General features: G+C 35.9%; 1 protein-coding gene across 1 annotated transcript in view; it reads left to right on the forward strand.

Annotated features, from left to right (window-relative positions):
* ADGRV1 (adhesion G protein-coupled receptor V1) overlaps nt 1–21,292 on the forward strand; it is a 269,354-nt gene that overhangs the window by 95,940 nt on the left and 152,122 nt on the right. Inside the window, exons 64-77 of the mRNA XM_064735976.1 lie at nt 121–353; nt 846–994; nt 1,112–1,310; nt 1,644–1,860; nt 2,983–3,222; nt 4,606–4,755; nt 5,590–6,063; nt 6,822–6,965; nt 8,206–8,377; nt 8,769–8,904; nt 10,503–11,350; nt 14,910–15,027; nt 15,898–16,069; nt 20,212–20,454. Of these exons, the coding sequence (XP_064592046.1) occupies nt 121–353; nt 846–994; nt 1,112–1,310; nt 1,644–1,860; nt 2,983–3,222; nt 4,606–4,755; nt 5,590–6,063; nt 6,822–6,965; nt 8,206–8,377; nt 8,769–8,904; nt 10,503–11,350; nt 14,910–15,027; nt 15,898–16,069; nt 20,212–20,454 (3,495 nt within the window). The remainder of the gene's footprint in view (nt 1–120; nt 354–845; nt 995–1,111; nt 1,311–1,643; nt 1,861–2,982; nt 3,223–4,605; nt 4,756–5,589; nt 6,064–6,821; nt 6,966–8,205; nt 8,378–8,768; nt 8,905–10,502; nt 11,351–14,909; nt 15,028–15,897; nt 16,070–20,211; nt 20,455–21,292) is intronic.

The following is a 21,292-nucleotide window of genomic DNA, read 5'->3' on the forward strand; positions in this document are numbered from 1 at the left end:
ATAAATCATATTGTTGTTACCTGACAGAATCATTGAAAATATGACTTTAGAACATCTTGTAAAGGCATCTGTAACAGAAAACAAAGCCATTTAAAAAAGGAAATATTTTCTTTCCCTCAGGTTAACATCACTATTGTGCGTTCCAAGGGATCCTATGGCAGAGTGCATCTTTGCTTTCAGATAATAAGTGGGACTGCAGAGGAAGGAATAGATTTTACTCCCACAGTAAAGGAAATTATGTTTGAACCAGAGGAGGAAAGTAAAATTATTTGGATTGAAATTCATGATGATGACTTTCCTGAAGGTCCTGAATACTTTTCATTGGTGATTACTGAAGTGGAACTCCAAGGAAGGTAAAGTTAAAATTTCCAGTTCATTTGTTACAAGCAGAAAAACAAACTAGAAAAACAAACTATATTTGGATTCTGATCAACCTGAATAAAATCACTGCTAGACAGTTTTTCTGCTTTACTGTAAAATTTTGTAAGACATCTAAACTGTAATCATAATAGAAAATGGATGTATGGTAAATCCATTTATTGTAACATTAGTGTAAAGATATTGCTGATTAAGATTTAATAAAACTTAAAATCCATACATTAGATACAAATTGCCAAGTTTGTCATTAAAAAGATGAAATGAGAAAGAACAAATGAAATATACACATTTCTAGTAATAATTCTTGCAAACATAATAATATGAAGAAATGTAAAAAAATCTTCAGTAGTAACTGTCAGAAAATAAAATTATTTGCAGTAATTCAAAAATTGTCACACACGTATCTTTATACTTTCACAAGAAGTTTAAAATGTATTTTTACGGGGTTTTTTTCATGCACTTGCAAGTGGATTTGATTTTACTGTAAGAGAGAATGGTCTACAGGTGGATCAACCTCCAATAATAGGAAATATCTCCACAGTACGTGTCACTATTGCAAAAAATGACAATGCTGAAGGTATCATAGAATTTGATCCACAGCATGTCCTTCTACAGGGTAAGTTTACTTCTCTACTAATTCTCTACTTTCTAATAACTTCTCACTATATTTTGGAAGATAAGGCTTTGGCATGAATTTTGAAATTACATAAATTTTTCTCAATTATTTTTACAGTGGAAGAGGATGCTGGATTAATCATGATTCCTGTTTTGAGAAAGCGTGGAACTTATGGCAATGTCACAGCTGATTTTCTTTCTCGAAGTATTTCTGCACTTCATGGTGTTGACTATGTCATTCATAATAATACTGTAATTTTTTATCATGAACAGAACCAGTCTTTTATTTACATCTCTATTATAAATGATGAAGAAAGGTAATTACATTTTCAGATATTTATTCACCAATTATTTTTGATTAAGTCTTTTTTATCATGCACTAAAAAATCTACCCATATGTGTGTATAAAGCTTGAATTGGAAAACACATTTCTGCAGGCTAAAAAAATCACCTAAGTGAGAAAATCATCTAAAGGGGACAAAAGAAGATGTTATATTACAGTGACATAGTTCCTCTTAAATAGTATACAATCATGCATGCAATCAAATATGATTTTAAATTACATTATAAGAAATGTTGGCATCAACAGTACTGCTCTGAAGGATAAAATATTTTTCCATGTCTTTTCTATTTTTTTTTTTTCTATGCAGTGAATTTGAAGAGCAATTTGAAATCCAACTGACAGGAGCTACTGGTGGAGCCATCCTGGGGCTCCACCTGGTGAGCCAGGTCACCATTGCGAAAAGTGACTCTCTCCAGGGCATGATCCGATTTCTCAACCAAAGCCAAATTATTCTTCCCAACCCTGATGTAACCACAACGGTGTCCCTGGTGGTGGAAAGGACTGGGCAGTTGGTGGAGGCGCAAGTGGGTCTTGCCTGTAAAAGACTAAAAGTTTTCCAGTGACTATGTCAAAAAGCTCCTTCATTGTGCTTTGAGAGCTTACTTAGTAACTTATTTCTAGTAGTATAATTACAGCTTTTTATTAAACATGAATTGCATATAGCTGCAGTATAACAAAAAGGGTTGTTACCTTTTTAAAATCCTCTTTCTTCTCCTGCTTCCCTTCTTTTATTATGGTATAGTGTATGTTGTTTTGAACTAGCTCCTAATCCCACAAAAATTGTGATTAACTTCATGTACTACTAATACTAGTTTAATTTATTTCAGGAAATTGCTTACTGTGAGTTTTGTAGAGTATTTTTTTACTCTATACAGGCCAGTTATAAAGTAGAGATATAAATATAAAACATGGTGGGCCTTTCACAGTCTTGTCAAATAATTGGAAAATTTCCATTATAAACCATGAGCTCTTCTTCTCCATATATAAAAACTGCCTCAATCTTTGATTTTTTTCTACAAGTCATTGGAGAAAAGCAGAAAATACTTAAATTAACGAAATAATAATTGTAAAGTCCTGAATATAACCTCCTTAAAAGCAATCTAATTTGTGGGAATCACTGGAAATGCTGTGGCTCTTAATCAGGCTGAAGAAATTTGAATGATTCATAATTTTCTTCATAATCTGAATAAATTTTCTTCATAATCTGACTTTTATGATAGAAAATATTTGTCATTATTAAACTTGACATCACACTTCAAAGGGAAATGGTTTTGATCATGAGTACTGATGTGGGAAGTTGTGCAAAAAAGTCATGAAAGAGAAATAGACACTGGCCTTTGTGATTCTTGCTATATGCTAAAGAAATCTTAGTTTCTTTAATATTACTAACATCTAGAATTTAATAAACTGACATTGTGACTAACACTTTAAAATTCCCATTTGTAAATTGACATGTTTACTTTTTCAAAGGCTTCTGTATTTTGTCCCATAGAATTAATTATGACTATTTTGTATCCTGTATTAATAGCAAAGATTTAAATATAGCTAAGTACTTCTGGTACTCTGTCACTTCTCACCTTGGGATGCTGTTATAAGATAAATCTGAAACTGATTTATATTATAACTGAAACTGATCTCTTCCACAGATTTACTGGGACATTTTGGGACCCAATTCAGAAGAGATTTTGTCTCCTCTGAATAATGACATTGGTGATCCTGTGAATGGAACATTCTATTTTGAAGAAGGAGAAGGAGGTCTGAGAACAATTAATCTGCAAATTTATCCTCATGAAGAAGTTGAAGTTCAGAAAACCTTCATTATTCGACTGAGCCTTATGAAAGGTGAAACAGAAATAGATTCTAAGGCAGGCAGCATTACATTAATAGTAAGTTATTATCACTTTTCTTTCTTCAGAGATTTCTGTTGATATTGGTATTTATAAATGCAAAGCTTTTAAAAACTAATCCCAATGATTACTTAGTCGTTTGGCTTTTTTGACCTTTTTACTATTTTGATATATTATGTTCAATTCTGAAAGAAAAAGGACAGAGAATCTATCAGTAAAAACTGGAATAAAAGCAGTGAGCTGGCTCTCCTATTTGCAGTTTTCTATAGTTCTCTTTGCAGAGAGCATGGACTGAGCCCACATTTCTATGTGTCAAAATGGTTTTATCTGCTGTGGTTTAAACCCAGCTGGAAATTAAACCCCACTCAACTGCTTCCCTTCTCCTACCCTCTCTTGTGAGAGGGAGACAAAAAGCAGCCCTGAGTCAAGATAAGAGAAATTTACTTGAAAACACCAAAGAGATAAGAAGCAAACAGTAACAGCAACAACATTAATGACAAAGGTATACAAGAGAGACAGTGAATTACGCACAAAAAGGTGCTCGCTGCCAAAGCTCCACCAAGACAAAGACAAAATGCCTTTTTCCCCTGAGCAAACAAAAAACTATGATGAACCAATCATCCACACATCCTTGTCCTCAAACGCTGAGACAGTGAAAATCAATGATGGACAAACTCTCCAGGCTAGACCACTTAACCTGCACCAACCATCATGTGTGTGTGGTAGGTAACAGTGATCTGGACATGCCCACACAGCACCAGGCTCTGACCCCTCAGAAGTTGCAAGTAGGACATTGTCCCTCTTGACATCTCTTCAGAGGAAGGGAGAAAGTCTGGCCTCTTATAGTACAAGATAAATGCAGATGTTTTTGAGAGTTATCACAGACAAATCAGTGCTCTAGAGATACTGCAGCTAAGGAAATATTTATAAAGCTGCTGTAAGAAGCCGTCAAAAGAATCTCCCCTGGAAATGGTATTTTTTAAATTATCTGGTCTGAAAGACATTGATGTAATTAGCTCTTACTTCCACAGTCCCCTTCAGGAAGTCATGTTACCCCAAATCCTTTTTGCAGCTAATGGTTCATGGAGATGGATGTGGATGAGCTGTCTCTCCCATAGTTCTGAGTTTCCAAACTGTTAGTATTAGAAGAGTTTCTGTATATTAATTCATGGTGCCTGAGCATTTCCTGCTTTAGAATCAAAATACTCAAATGTAGCATTTGAAATAAAACTTTGTTCTTTTCCTTCTTGGACAGGGAAACTGAAAACTGAAAAAGAGACATTCAAAATTTTCTCTGGTCTTTTTGGAACTAACAGATATATGCCCCTGTAGCATCTAGCAGTGAAAATATCAGTAGGTTCAACAAGAATACAACTCACACTACATTTCTAGTTTTTTAAATGTTTGTTTACCTTTTTACAGATAGAGAAGTTTGGTGATCCAAATGGAATTGTACAGTTTGCTCCTGAATCATTAACAGAGAGTAATTTTGCAGAACCCTCAGGAGATGAAGGGCCACAAAATATTACACTGTTTGTCAAACGAATTCAAGGCATTCTGGGGAACATAACGGTATTCTCACTCTTTTCCTAATAAACAATGTAATCTGAAATCATCCTTGATTTCAGATTGAAAAATATCTTACTCTGTGCCTTTCAATTGTGTGTTTCTCAAATTAATTTTTTTATGTTGCCTTTTAGACTGAATTTAGGAAGGGCTTAGCCCTGGTACTTGTGGTTTGGAGAGTAAAATTCAGTCTTCTCTGGTCAGGGGAAATAAAAGAAAAACAAAAATGCTCTACTGCTCTTGCTTTCTTTCTCTCCCAGTTTGCTTTCGATGGGAGAATAAGAGACAATACTTTCATAGTGAGTTGTCTTTGATATCATCGCATTTTACTGTTTTAGATGGAATCAGACTTCCTCAGACTTTTCTGAAGCACCAATGTCAAAACATTTTTTTTTACCTAAAGTTTAGAAGTGAGTGTTTTAACAGTAACTCATTTAATTTAAAATAAATTGATCAATTAATAGAAACATCTGCTGTGTTTAATGACAGTTCATTCCTTTCTTATGTGAGGAAAAAACAGCAATGGTATTTTGGTGACAAAAGAGAAATACTTTTTGAAAAATGTTCATAAATTCCACATAGTTTTACATAAATCTTCTGAAACTAGACAAAGGAAATATTTATATCCTTAACACTGTTACTGAAATAACACACTCTTTTGAAAGATAGTCTGTGTGATAGCATATTCTTCCTATGCATACCCAAACCAATTGTTATTTTAGCCATTTAAAAGCAGTCTGTTCCATATCTTGTCTATACTGAATCCTGAATTTGCAAGTTTCTGACTTTGGAGATTATTTTTCTTTCTTTTAAATTTTGCATTTTCAATACTAATTTCAGGTTTACTGGGAAATATGTAGTGAATCTGACATGACAGGTGACTTTCTTGAGACAAAGGGATCTGTTGTCATTGCTGACCAGCAGAGTACAGCTGAGATAATTATCTACCTGTTACCTGATGATGTTCCAGAGCTGGATGAAAGCTATGAGGTACAGCTGATTTCAGTGGAAGGTGGAGCAGATTTAGACCATGAGAAAGGAGTTTCAAAGATCACAGTGTTTGCAAATGATGATCCTCATGGAGTGTTTGCTCTGTACTCTGATCAGCAGTCAGTATTGGTAGAAAAAGCCCTGGATCGATATGTTCAGATTAATGTGACTCGGCATGCTGGGGCATTTGGAGAAGTGACGGTTGAGTACCGTGTCATATCCCCTCATGAGGAAGCACTAATTGAACCTGGGAATGAGGTGGGATTCCTCACAATAAAGGATGGTGCCAGCTTTGGAGTAAAAAGAGTGCCAATAAGCAACCAGGTGTGTATTACTCTTTTAGCTCCCATGATATCTGTTGTTTCCACTTGTTTCATCACAATACAAATAAGATTAAAAATTCTTACTAATATCAGCTGTGAAGAAGCAGAAAAGAGAGTCTTGGTGTTATGAATTTCCTCTTTATGGAGTAGAACTGGAATAGAAAATCAAATTTTCTGACAGTAATTGCAAAATCACTGTTATGGATGTGTTCAAATATTTTAACTTTCCTTACATTGTTGTTTTGTGTTACTATCAGTTCAATATCTTATTATTATATGAATGCAAATATTTTCTTATGTTTCTTTGGATTGTAAATAGTGATCTGTCATTTGTGACCAATGAAGATAAAGATAAATATACCTGCAGTCTCCATTGTTTCCTTGTTGTTTGTCATTTTTATCACAGTCTTACATCCACTCTTACATTCTCTTACAACCATCTTAAATATTTTTAATCCTAAAGATTAAAATCAAACCAAAGGCGGCCAGTGTGTCAAATGCAACTTTTTAAAATGGTAATAGTTGCTTTACAAACTCATATTCCAGCAAGCTGCTGACAGACTACTTTCACAATATTGATGGCTTAACTGTAATTCTTTGAGAAACATAATCAATGAAACACTTGTGTTGAAAATGCTGCTTTGTATGTAAACAAACAAGAATCTGCAGGTTGCTTTGTTAATTATTTGCACTTTTGGATAATATTTTTAGTGGAATTAAATTTCTACCTTTTTAATGAAATTCTCTCTCTCTTCAAAGGCATTTATTTTACTGGGCTTGAATTTTACTCTGGAACTTACTAATGTAAGCCTGGTTAGGGGAAGTGCCAAGGACGTGCCTAAAATATTAGGAATAGCAAAGTCTGCTGTGCTGCTTATTCCTGAGGAAGCTGCCAATTCACAGGTCAGTAGCCTGGTTGTGATGTCATGTTCCTACCACAGAAGAAAGGTACACTTCACTGCAGAAGATACCTGTTCTAAAAGTCAGTGAAGTTTTCATTGTAATCAATATGATGGAAGAGATCCTTCCTGTTATTGCTTGCACTGTTTGTTTTTCTTTCCTCTGATAAAAATTCTTATAGAAACATTTTAATACAATTGGAAAAGGTGTCTTCATATGTAAAATGTAAGTAGTGTAAGTATTTACATGAAAGGGGACTTAAAGGAAAATAAGTAAATCTGGACAATGTTTCCATAAGTACTGCAACCCCAAAGCAGAAAATAGCATGAATTCAGTATTATGTGCAAAAAGAGATGGAATATATGTTGGATGTTAATGCAGATGTCCGTAAATTTGGTAATCATTGAGTGATAAATTTTCCATTTATCTATTTTGTATGAGACTGAGAAAAGATAATTTTCCTACTTTGATATGGTATATATGCTACAATTCAATTTTTTTTATGTCAAGCAAAGGCATTTAACTCTTCAAGGTTTTAATTCGTAAATTTTATTGAAGTTTTTATTTAATGATTTTAATTATCTTTAAGAATTGTTGTAGTTTTTAATTTACAATGAAACTTAAGTCAGATGGTCTTTCTGAATACACTGTTTTCAGAAAGACTATTATATACCATATACTACTATACATCCATTAATCATTGGTTTTTGAATATGCAAATTATCTTCACTCCTATTTGCTCCTCAGAGAAAAAGCAAAGTAGATCACAGTAGCAAGAATAATTTTGTGTACAATGTCATGCGGTAGCAACTTGCTTTTAACTGGATATATAATTAATACCTTATTTTAGACCTAATTATATGTATATATCTATATATGTAGAGAGAGAGAGTAGTACAGTTATTACCTGTGAGCACTGAGGGCGGGCTGGATTTATTTTGCTACTAAACAAGAGACACAGATTGTATTCACTGTTTTCAGTGCTGAAATGTCACTTATACTTGGTCCTTTTCCCTGCAATCTAATTGCCAGAAATCTAAAATTTGCAAGTATTATTAAAGAGTTTGTATGAGCTCTTTCAAGAGAGTATATTTATATGTCCGTAGATAAATGCACATATATTTATCTATATGCCTGCATCCTTATTGTAAGATGCTCATTTTACAAAAGGTACTATGCTTTCACATATGCTATTATCCATTTTTTATTCCATTTTCTGATAAAATCTACTATGTTTTCACAGGTTGGCTTTGAATCTGTGATATTACGACTTACAAACATTGTAGCAGGGACAGGCCATGCTGTCATAACCAGAAGAGGAGTTTATGGCACTGTTATAGTTAGCTGGATTTCAGGATGCCCACCAGACCTAGTCACTGACTCTGTTAAACTAGGCAATATTACTCCTCCATTTGGTGAGTAATTGCTGAAACAAGTTATATACAGCTACAAGGACAACAGCTATGACAGTTGCCTAAGCGATGATACTTTTTAGTATATGATAACCTTTTAGTTATTTGTACCTCTGCATGTTTCCATTATTAATGAAGAGTCATTAGAATGAAATTGTGTGATCCAATTTTTATCTGTAAGGGACATATTTACTTTATGAGAAAAAAACAACTTTCCTTTTAGACACAATGCTATGCCCCTGAAGGACAGTTTTCTATAGGAAAGACCCTTATAATGAAGATTTTTTACCTCAGTGAAATCGAATTGTGACTAAAGTTCCTATGTCAGTGTATTTCCAGGTAAAAATAGAATTCCTTTTCGTGATTTTAACTGTCTCAATCATTTTCCTTTCAGGTACTGTTGTATTTTCCTCTGGGGAAAAAAGTAAAGTGATTTCATTTCAGGCTACTCCAAGCCTAAATAAATCTGAGATATTTGCCATCACTTTAACAGCAGTGTACAGCAATGTGTCTGGTGGGGCTCGCCTGAGGTAAAGATATTATTTACACTTTTGAGTTGCACTGATGCTGTAAGAATTATGACATGTATAGGGGAATATAAAAATCCCTATTAAATTATAGTAGCTAGCAAATTTAAGTTTCTTTTTTGATAATTTCTATGTCTTGTCTCACATGGAAACAAATGTCAGTACTGAAGATCTGATCTGTCTGAAACTGAGGCTTTTCTTCAATTCCAGTCTGTTTCCTGGCATTGGGATCTGAGGTACCTAGAATGTGTCTAGAACAATGGAGACAGTTAGGAAACACAATTAGGCTGAAGAACCAAGATCAACAGTTTTAACCAGAAAGCTGAAGAATAAAATAAACTGTCAAATTTCAGTGTCCCTAAATATCTATATTTAGAAGATCTTAGATGACAACCATTATTTAAAAGATATCAAAATAAAAAAGAAATGCTCTAAAAATGACTAATTTATATTAAACCCCCTTTTTATTCTGAAAAATTAAAACATTACAATCAATGTAGTTTTTTGACTCACTTAAATTATCTGTTCTTCAAACTATTTTCACTCTTCCTTGTTGAAGATGAAAATGTATAAAAAATGGGCATGGAGTGACACTGTGACACTGTAAGGAGAAAAGTATTGGCTTCACCATGTTAAAATTGAGCTGGCAAATCTGAAGGAAGTCAGGAGCCAATCAGATGCCTAAATTCCTCAAACAGACTCTTCTAGGTTTGTCCCTCCTATGAACTTGAGTCCTCAAGCACATATTTACTGTGCAAGTCAAATACCTTGAGTGTATGAGAATAACTTTTCCTAGAAAACTTAGGACTGCATCCTGCATCGATTGCTTTGAAGGTTTTTTTGGCTTCCTAAGTGGTCGAAGGGTCTCATCTGTTAGACAAATCCACTCACTCTAATTGTGCCATTTGGTAGCCTCTGGCATTAAATAATGTTTAAGTTCTAGAGAGAAAGGGATGACACAAGATTCAGCAGAGTCAGTCTGATATTTTGTAATAAGAAGGCAATATATTTAATACCAACAAAGTAAATCTTAAATTGAAGTGATAACAAGACTCAGATCTAAAAAAAAAAGTACTTTGGTTAGTATTATAAAGAGGCAGTATTTCAAAGCTGTACTGTATATTTTAAAAAAACTTCCTGTCCTTCTCCAGCTTCCTGGCTAAAACTGTAAATCTGCTAGCATCTGTCTACTTCACAGCTTGCCCTTGGTACAGGAGGTTTGTTCAGTGTTTAAAACTGGTAATACTTGTAGTGGCTATATTATATTCCTGTATTATGTTCACAGTAGGAAGATCTACTTTCCTTTGCCTCTCCATTTTGTCAGGAAGACCATATTTTATGTATAATTTACTCAGTATCCTGTCTTGACTTAGGATGCATTAAGTATGAGGAGGGCTGCTCAAACACTACAAAAACATTTTTTAGGGAACCTCTTTATGTCTTGCTTTGTATGATTTCTATTTCTTCCCTCTACCATTGCACATTTTTTAATCTGCTTTCTCACAGCCATCATTGATTGCTCACTGAAAATTATTATGCTTGACTGTTCTGCTTTTTATTACTTGTATTTCTCTCTCAATGTGATATTGTTTCTGTTTCAGATCAGGATTTACAATAGCTAAAATTGAACCCATGGGGATTTTCCAGTTTGATCTTAACTCAAGATCAGTTTCAGTTGAAGAAGATGTCCAGGTAGTCAGACTATATGTCCAAAGATTGTTTGGTTTTCAAAGTAATCTTACTAAACTGACATATCAGACCATTCCTGGAAGTGCCAAACCACTAGAAGACTTTATACCCATCTACAATGGAGAGCTTATGTTTTTACATTTTCAGACAAATGCAGTGATAGAAATATCAATAATTGATGACACTGTGTCTGAAATACAAGAGTTTTTTTTTGTAAACTTGACTTCTGTGGAAATTCTGGATGTTCAACCTGCAAACCTTGACTGGGGTCCCCGTTTGAATCCAGCTTTCAGTGTTGCAACAGTTAATATCCTGGCTAATGATATTCATCACGGAATACTAAGTTTGGGGCCAGAGTTTATTTATGTTGAAGAAGATACAAACAACAATATCTCCAACACAGCAGTGCTTCAGATCAGAAGGACCAAGGGATTTACTGGTGATATTAAAATTACTGTTAAAACCTTTGGGGGAGTGAGTGCGCAGAGTGCAGTAGATTCATATCCTTTTGGAAATGTTTATGGAAAATCAAACTTCACATGGGCATTGGAAGGAGAAGATTTTGAAGAACAGACAATCTCTCTCACTTTGCTGGATGGAGAAACTGAAAGCCAGGTGTCCATAAAAATTTTTGATGATGATGAGCCTGAAGGAGAGGAATCATTTTATGTTTTCCTTTCAAATCCTGAATATGGAGCTCAGATTGTGGAAGGAAAGGATGAGCATGGATTTGGTGCTTTTGCAATAGTAATTATTGCAGGTAATATTATTTCCCCCAGGAAATGAGTAAATATATTTCAATTAAATAACAGTAAATATATGTTCTCAAAGCAATTTTCATGTAAAATTGGAATTCTATATGATAATAAGCAGGGTATTTTATTCCTAAATCTAACGTTTTCCAGATGAGAGGAAGCATCTAATGCACAAAGCCCCCTTAGCATCCCTTAGCAGTGTAACTCAAAATACATCTGTAGGTGCTGCTTATCTCTGTTCTTGTCTTTTATGAAAGAACACTGAGTGAAACATGTGTGTGGTGGGTCAGAGATAGTGATGACCACACACCCAATGTTCATGTGGCAACAGAGAGCATTTAATGGCTCAACCTCTCTTTATAAATGGGATATTACTGGATAGCTCATTAGTCTGATCTTTTAACATGGCCCAGGTCTCAGACAAGTGAGATGTCTGCAGCTTGGAATGGAATGTAATTGGTTGAGATTCCTGTCTGTCAGCCCAGGGGCCAGTTTATGGAACCAGCTGGGTTTCTTACTTATATCTGAATTAATTGCCCAGTACAAGCCAGCTTGTACTGTGACATACTGTGACAGCTGAGCATAACTGTTTCTTTAAAGATGGAGCAGCATTGCAGGCTCATTTGGTTTTTTGCTATTTTCCTTGTTCCTGGGATGTGAAATTCCCATCTCAGTAGATCTGTGACTTCCAAACTCAAAGAATAAGTGGGATACTTTATGCTACAGACCTGTGACTATGAAAAGAGTCATCAAGTAACTTATGGTATGAAAATGGAAGTGTCCAAGAGGAACCTGTTATGGAACTGCTGGGCTTCCATTGTTAGTTCACAGTATTGTACAGATGATTTCTCACAGTACTCTAGTGCTGCATTCAGACCAAAATATTTTCTAAAACTGTAAATACGGACTACTTATTGACAGTTTATGGCACAAAAAGATCACCACCTTTTTTTGCTTGGTTTGTTTCTAAAGACCAGATGATTTGTATTGTGTCACTTCAGGTACTTTGCTTTCTCAGGATCCAGAATATTTTAAGATTATTTTACTTTTTCTTTTACCTGGTTTTTTTTTTCTCCTTTTCCTAACTTACTCTGTGAAACGTGATTTTGAAAAAGAAAATGTCATGGGACATTTGAATAGAGAAGACATAGTTCGTACTGAGACCATAAGATTACCTAAAAGAGGAGAGACATAAAAATTTACTGACCCATTATTTAAATAATACATTATGGCAGCAGTGCTTGATGGGAGACAGTGGGTATGTGTTGAAATGAGACTTCATTTGAGCCTGGGTATTTTTTTCTATTGTGTACAGAGAGCCAGTGGCATGGGTTGCCTGGGGAGGTTGCATGGGTTCTCTTCATCCCTGGAATTTTTTCAAGCCCCAAACCTCTGAGATATGTGGTCTGGTTTCAGAAATAATTAAGGTTTGAGAAGAGTGTTGGACTAGAGACTTAAAGGGCCCTTTTAACCTGAATTATCTTGGCATTCTGTCAGATGTATTTCATATACTTTGTATTTTTAAGTATTTTTCTTTTACAATGGATGGAGTTTGTACAAAGTAGAATGAACAGCTTCTGTTTTCATTCTTTGCTACGATGCAGTTCACACCTGCAGTGTAATCATCTTCTGCTTCTGGGGATGGAGGACAGGAATTGGCATACTCAGTCACCAAGGAAGAGTTTTTCTATCAGTCACTGTGCTACTGTGAGAAAGTGATGTCAGAATTCCAATTTCCCCTAGCTTTTAAATATCCTGTCAGGCTTATCAACTGTATACAAACCAATATAATCTGCAATATAGATGAAATTTTAGAAAGAAATTGGGCACTGGAACAAATTTTAGGTTAACTCAGTTTAGTCTAATCAAGAAAATAAGGTCCAACATTACGGGAGTGTTGTGTGTTTAGATAGTCTTAAGAAATCAGTGTGGGTATCGAGAACTAGGATTAAACTGTGTTGCTGGATGAGTGTAGGAAGCAGCCAAGATCATATACAAAACTAGATCATATTAAACAAGTTATCTTCATGTGCATTATCTGTAAAATTTACCGTGGAAGTAACCAGTGCCCTGGGTATTTATGTTAATGGTTGCGTTGCTCCACCCACACCTGTGAGGATAGGCAATGTTTGGAACAGGTCAGCATGGAAGAAAAGTGGGTGACAGGTTTTAGGTGGAAAATCTGAGGGTGCTTTATTCTTCTGCTGCAGTAACAGGAGTGCTCTCAAATACAGCCAAACACTTAAGACCTGGAATAAGGGGCAATCCCTATTTATAAACACTAACATGGAAAGTTCTAGCGACATTATAACCAATCATAACCAGGCAACATTACCCATATTAGCATGGTAACTCTCCTGTTCGAACAAACTTAAATTCTCCCTAACTTGAAACAATGTCCCTGAACTTAGGGTGTTGCTTTCCATGGTCCCAGGTTGATCCTGGCTATGGTTGGCTAGCTGGCCAGCACAGGCCACTGGACCCCCAGGTTTAATTGCAGAAGTATGTGTATAGACATGTGTTGCAATTTGTATTGAATACCACAGCTTGTATTGAATACCACAGAAGTGTATTAATATGCTCTAGAGTTATACCTACAATACAAATTTCCATGAAGCTGGAACATGAGACAAGGTATTAAGGCGAATGGTAAAATAGTTGTTCATGTGCATAAGCAAACACACAGTTTCCGTTCATCTTATTATATATATATTGACTTTTAGTAAGTACTAAGTGGAAGTAGATTGTCTTTTCAATTATAGAGTAAAGCCATCACTACCTGCCAGGAGAAATCCTTTAGATGCAAGATTTGATTGAGCACTGTGAAGACATTAGTTTCCCCTCATTAACACTGGGAATTTTTTATCTTCCAATGCTGTTTTTCTGAAGTTACTTGCATTCCCCTCAGAAAAATATAGTGTTTTGCAGCGCACAATTTCTACATATAGAATAAAGATGCAAGAGAAAAGATGATGTAATCATCTATGAAAATTGATGGGTTCAACCACATCATGGATAGGACGAATAAGAAACCTTAAGTTACATCACTGGAGCCCATCTTTATCACATTACCTACTTTATTTATTGAGGCCCATTTCTGTTGTGACACAATGTTTTAAGATTTATGATAAATATAGCTGGAGCGAGTATCTCATAAGGGCATTTATAAGCAAGGCTTTTGAGATTGTTCTGGAGATTGCTGTAACACTTAGTCTCTTGAAGTCGAGGGACATAGAATTCAGTCAGTTTGTTGAATGCTGCTGAAAATACAAGCTTACATGCAAAAATGGTGCCAGGACTCTCATAAGGAATTTACTTCCAAAAGCAGTTGTTATTATTCTAGTGATTAAAATAAAATTTATAAACTCTAAGTTCTAAATTTAAAAATCTAGAGTGTAAATTAAGAATAGAAATATTAGGGGAATTGAGGTGTCCCGAAATAGTACTTTACAGCATGCTTTTGATACATGACTAGAGTTTTAACAGTTGTACATATTAAAAGTATAATTTACTCTCAGCTTAATTTTCTGGCTTTTTTACTTTCATGGACTATTTCTTACACAGGAAGTGATCTCCAGAATGGCATTTTGGGATTCATTCCAGAAGTACAAAGTGGCCTGATACTTGATGAAGACTCAGAAAACAGAGAGGTATTGCTGACTGTCACACGGCAACCAAACAGGTGCAGGCAACAGTGGATTCCAGTGCTCTTCTTACACTCTGTAATATATTGTCTTGAATCACACGAGCTACTGTTAGTGGAAGAGGTTTTCATCACAGAGTTTTATAATAAGTCTTTCCCTTTCAGCTCCATTAATAGCTTCACAGGTTTTGGCAATGGGGCATTTAAGTTGTGAATATAATTAGGTCTGTCACTTTATTGGTATAAAGCAGAAACAGGAAAAAACCTCAAATGCTTACCATTTTATACTGAGTCAGCAAACGTGAAGGTTTTGCTTAAGGTAATGTATTTGCACTGCTAAAGGTGTAACTCCACTTCTCACCTCTCTGTATAATGTAAGCAGCTATGAATACTACAGAGAGCAATGAAGAAGTTGTGTGTCAGTATGCTTATGTCTTCACTTTTTTCCTAATTAGCACACACATATATATATATATATTGTGCATTTTTGTGTATACTTTAAATAAATATGCTCAAGTATGGTAAGTTCCTTATACTTACAGGAAAGACTAAGTCTACCTGGCTTTCCAGGCCAATGGTTACTATGGTATTAATGAAAGTACTTGGGCATCCCTGCTTTCCAAGTGTCTCTTATTCAGATGATTGTGTGTTATCTGAAACAAAAATTAAGAAGAATCTGGGTTCCCATAATTGCTTTATTTTCTTCTTCTGCTACTTTTGTTTTATAATCCAAATGACTATTAGAGGCAGAAATTCAAATGAAATGAGCTATTTTTTTCATTGTAAAGCAGTTGATCCATAATGGTAAGTTTTGAATAATATAAAACGTATGTTATATCTATGGTTTATGTTTCCTAGATCTGTTGTGCTCTCCTTCAGTAAATGCATACTCTTCTCTTTTGCTTATAGGGCTTTTGAAGATGTGACAGTCTTCTGGCGTGTGACCTTTAATAAAACAGCTGTTGTGCTTCTGAAGGATGGTGTGAACTTGGAGAATGAACTTGTATCTGTGCTGGGAGCCACGACCTGTGTGGCAGGTCAAACAATGTGCAACATCTCTATTGAAATAAAACCTGATCATGTAAGTAATTATTACTCTTCATGTGCAGCACTGAATTGCATTTTGTCAAGATGAAAAAACTACTCTGATCCAGAGGAACTAATACTTAGTTTGAAGATGGTAACTTGATATCTGCTTGACTTCTCTGGAACATGTTTATTTATAGTCTTCTACTGACTCCATTGTGACTGATAAATATTTGGGAAGGAGAAAAGTATTTAGTTTGAAGAGTAAAGTACAGTTCTTAGGTTTTTAAAAAACAGTAAGGAAAAATAATGGAGTTGTTTCAATGAAATGTTTGATCATATACTCTCATCCTTTACACAATAAGATTTTCATCTACCAAAGCATTTCTTAAGGTGGTTGATGAAAAACATTCTGTAAGTAATATCTCATTGCACAAAAAAACCTTTGAGTCTTTCTTTGGTGTAATTTTATATTCCTAAATCTAGCACCCTGAAAACTCATAAAAACTGCCTAAGAATTTCTGAGTATCTAAAAATCTGTCTCTGTTCACATCTGGCTTTTGAATAGTGAAGTTAAATTTAGGAGCCATCATCCACTAAATTGCATTTGTCTAAGTCTGACAGCCTTGTGAGACTCAGCTGGCACTCTAAAATACAGACATGATTGTATTAACACAAAACACAGTATTCAGTCATTTTTATTGAAAAGAGAAGAAAAAAATATTTTAGTCTGAATACCCAGGGGTTAGAGTAAGCCCTTGAGAAAGAAAGGAATAATGTTTGCCATTATTTTAAAGTTGGAGAGTTTTAAATTTTTGAAAGAAATTATCCTAGCGCCCAGGTGTAAGAGGCATAATGAGGGGTGTGGGATTTCAGGTGGCTCTTCATAATGCAGTTTATTACATCCAATACATTACAGTAGTCCAGGGTCGTGGGCGACAGAGCCTGTGCCTACAGCTGTCAGCTCCAGCTCCAGACAAGCCTGAAGACCCTTTAGTTTTGGTTACAATGCATTATACACTTTTCTTTGCTGAGTATCTTACTACAGAAGAACCAATCTATACCTTAATTTTTACCTATAGCATGTCGTAACTACTGTAATTACCATATTCATGTTACTATTCTCCAACCACTGAAAGTTAGTACATTACAGTTTAAGCTAGAAGGTGTTTTTCAGTTTTCTTGCAGTGGAAAATTCTTTTTTCTACTGCAGCATCAGCAGGCTTGTTTGCCTGTGCTATCTTTCTGCTTGATAAAAATATCTTCTTGTTTGAGGTGGGTTTATCCTTTGTTCAAGCCATAAAACCCCCTTCTAACTAACATATCCTTTGCCTTCTTAGTTATCCAGTAAGACTGGCTCAGCAATTCTTTTCTTCTATATCAAAGCTTGCCTTCATTTCTATTCCTTGTTCAGATTCTACATTCAAAAATCTTTCTGCCAAACATACATATCTGTGAGACTTTCTTGTCAAGAATGTGGCAAAGCTAGTAGCAAAGCTGAGGTCTGGGCAGTGGAAAATCAGTAGATGGGAAGATTTCCGTGTTTTCTTCTGACTCAGTTCTAGAAAATATTGCAACATGCTATATGTGGGAAAGAGGGATTTGCTATTTAGGAGATAGGATGCATTCCCTTATTTCACTAAGGGAGCCATTTTCATTCTCCATCTTCAGATGTTATTTTTACGTCACAGAGCCAATGAATAGGTGTATAGGGAACAGGCTGCCCTGCTGGGTAAACTGAGATTATGAACCTCTTTAGATCAAAGAAGTGATATCAGTATTTAATTACAGCACTGCACAAGCTGCAGAGACATGCGGTTGTGCCACACGAAGCACAAGCATGTGCCATCCTGGCAAGTGCTACTAGAAGGTTAAAGCTCCCCATTCATTCCAGTATAATTGTGCCTGTCATTAGTCAAGAACATTTCATTCAGAGAACCACTTAACAATTTAATTGAAAACATATACTGTTTATCTCTCCAAATATTTCCTAGTTCTTCTTATGGTTCTTCTTTCATAAGTAAGCTTGTAAATCAGTAGTAAATGTATTAAAAATGATGATACAGCAAATACATTAAGTGCTTTACATTTTTGAAGGATACATTCTAGCTTTCATAAGTTTTACTTCCTCAGCAGTACTGAGTTTATTAGCTAAAAATCCTAAAATTAAAGTAGGATTTCAAAGAATTCAGAGTTGAAACACAAAGCTTTTTTATGTAGTGGGTTGGCCCTAGCTTGATGCCAGGCACCCACCAAAGCCTCTCTGTCACTCCCTTTGCAGGGGAGAGGAAATATAGTAATGCATTTATGAGTTGAGACAAGGACCAGGAGAGATCACTCACCAAACACCATCATGGGCAAAATAGGCTCAAATTACAGATACTGAATGAATTTTCTGCTAACAATAGCAGAGTAGGATAATCAGACGTAAACTCAGACCTTAAAACACCTTCCTTCCTCCCCTCCCTCCTTCCAGTTCTACCTCCTCCCCTCCAGCAGCAAATGGAGCTGCAATTGGGGGTTATGTTCATTTCATCACACATTGTTCCTGCTGCTGCTCAGGAAGAGGAGTCTTTCCCCTGCTTCACCGTGGGGTTGCTCCAATGGGAAGCTTCTCCAACATGAGTCCATACCACAGGCAGCAGTTCTCCATAAACTGCTGAAGTGTGGTCATCCTTCTGTTGCCCTTTCAAGGGCAGGCTGCTCCAGTGTGGATCGCCCACATGGCCACAAGTCCTACCAGGAAGCCTGCTCCAGTGTGGGCTCCTTTCTCCATGGGTCTGCAGGTCCCTGCCAGGAACCTGGTCAAGTGTGGACCACCCATGGGGTCATAACCTCCTCTCAGGCATTCCCCTGCTCCAGCATTGGGCTCCTTCATGGGCTGCAGGTGGATCTTTGCATGCTTATGGATGTCCATGGGCTGCAGGGGCCCAGCTGCTTAACCATGAACTGCAGGGGAATCCCATCTGAAGAACTTTCTCCCCCACACAGACCTTGCTGTCTGTAGAATTGGTCCTCTTATGTGTTGTCACCCTGCTCTGTTCTGGCCACAATTATATCTGCATGAGAACAGGTTTCTTGCTTCTTAAATATATCATAGGGATGTTCTGACTGGCTCAGCTATAGCCAGTGTCACGCCCATCTTGGAGCTTTTTGGCATTGGCTCTGGCAGACAGAACTTGTGGCAGCTGGGAAGAACTTTGGACAACTTCTCACAGAAGCCCCTCGTGTAGTTCCACCAATACCAAAACCTGGCTGTAGAAATCCAATTTTAAAAATTGTAAAAAAAAAAAAAAAAAAAAAAAAAAAAAGGCTTCAGTGATTGCCATTTTTGGAATTTTAGAATGGAATTTTTGGAATTTTAAAATTTGGATGTCTATTTTTAAATGTTACATTTGTGCTGTAGGTATGAAATAAAAGACGAGGCTTTTACAATCATATTGTAAAGTTAACACTGCTACCTTATTTTCAACAAGGAAACAAAGTTCCACAGCCTATATTTTCAGAGTGAAATATTTTGGTATATGTGAAACATCACAAAAGTCTATCAAATAGTATTGTCTAAGCTCTGAGATTTTAAATAAATTGAGTTAAGTGTGCAAATCTACTAAGTTTTTAATTTCTTGTAAAAACATACATGGACATACTAGTGTCTAAATGCTTAAGTTGTATATAAAATGTTTTTCAGAACTTTAACTGATATCAGTACTTGAATACAGGAAAGTTATTATACAGATTAATTGCATTTTCAAAATTGCATACTTAATTCTGTGTAGTATTTCCAAAAGGGACTTGGATATACCTTTTTGTAAGGTAAAAAGAAAATGAAAGAGCAAATTCTTCATAAGTCGTACATCTATGTAAATCTATAATCTGGAATATGGCACTCTTGGAGGGTACTGTCATTTATGTCAAATTTACAGTCACTATACCTGCACTATTTAAATAGCTACTGTAATGCAGCAAGTTCTGTGTGAAAATCTGGGATTTAATAAGTGTGCCTGACAGAGTGATGTTCCTTGCAGTATTGTTTTTATGATATATTTTATTGTACTTATTGTACATTTCAGGAAGCGTTCTTGTGTAGTGTTATTAAAGTGATCCACTGTGCATACAATTTAATATATAAACATTTATTCAAAGCTGAAAGTTATTAGTAAGCCTTATAATGACATGAAAATCATCATTCACTTACAGGTTCCAGAATTTGAAACTTATATTTTTGTTGAGCTGTATGCTGTAAGCGCAGGAGCTGCTTTGAACAACAGTGCCAGATTTGCTTTTATAACTGTCCTGGAAAGTGATGCTCCTCATGGTTTGGTGTATTTTGCTCTGGGATCTCGATTTGCTGTTGCTTATAAGAAGACAGCTTTAATCAGTCTGCAAGTTCTTAGAGATTCTAGTACATCAGTAACTACAATGGTTACCTACAGTATGCAGGTAAGACATTATTATTTAATTTATTTTTATGTGTCTTTCTGATGTTTAGAAAAGCACAAACTTTCAGCTCTTCAGGGAGATAGTGAGAGGGTTCCCCTGGGAGACTGCCCTCAGGGACAAAGGAGTGGAACAGAGCTGACAGATCCTTAAAAAAGTCTTCCATAGAGCGCAGGAGCTAGCAATCCCCAGGAGCAAGAAATCAGGCAATGAAGGCAGGAGACTGGCATTGCTGAGTCAGAACCTGCTGGTCAAACTAGAGAGAAAGAAACAAATGCACAAGCAGTTGAAGCAAGGACAGGTGAGCTGGAAAGATACTAGAGATAGACTGTGAATGTGTAAGAAAGGCCAAGGTGAAGCTGGAAGTGTACCAGGCAAGGGATATAAAAATAACAGGGAGGCCTTGTTAACCAGAAAGGTATGTTAACTAGAAAGAGAAGGTCAAGGAAGGTGTTTCCCCCTGATAAATAATGCTGGGAACTGGTAGCAACAGATTAACAAAAGGCTGATGGACTCAATATTTTTTTGCCAGTCTTCTCTGGCAACCTTTTTTCCTACACCTTTGTAGTGGGTGGACCACAGGATGGGGCATGGGAGAGCAAGTCCCTCCCACGGTATGGGAAAATGGGTCAGCTTCATGACTACATGAGGAAATTGAATGTTCACAGTTCTGTGGGACCTAAAGAGATGTATCCCAGAGTCCTGAGGGAATTGGTTGATGTTGTTGCCAATACAGTATCCCTTGTTACTTGGAAAGTCTTGACAATTAGGTGAAATCACTGGTGACTGGAAAAGGAGTATTACTATATCCATCTTTAAAAAGGGAAGAGTAGAAAGGAAG

The sequence above is a fragment of the Zonotrichia leucophrys genome, chromosome Z (genome assembly GCF_028769735.1).
Source record: "Zonotrichia leucophrys gambelii isolate GWCS_2022_RI chromosome Z, RI_Zleu_2.0, whole genome shotgun sequence".
Taxonomy (NCBI): Eukaryota; Metazoa; Chordata; class Aves; order Passeriformes; family Passerellidae; genus Zonotrichia; species Zonotrichia leucophrys.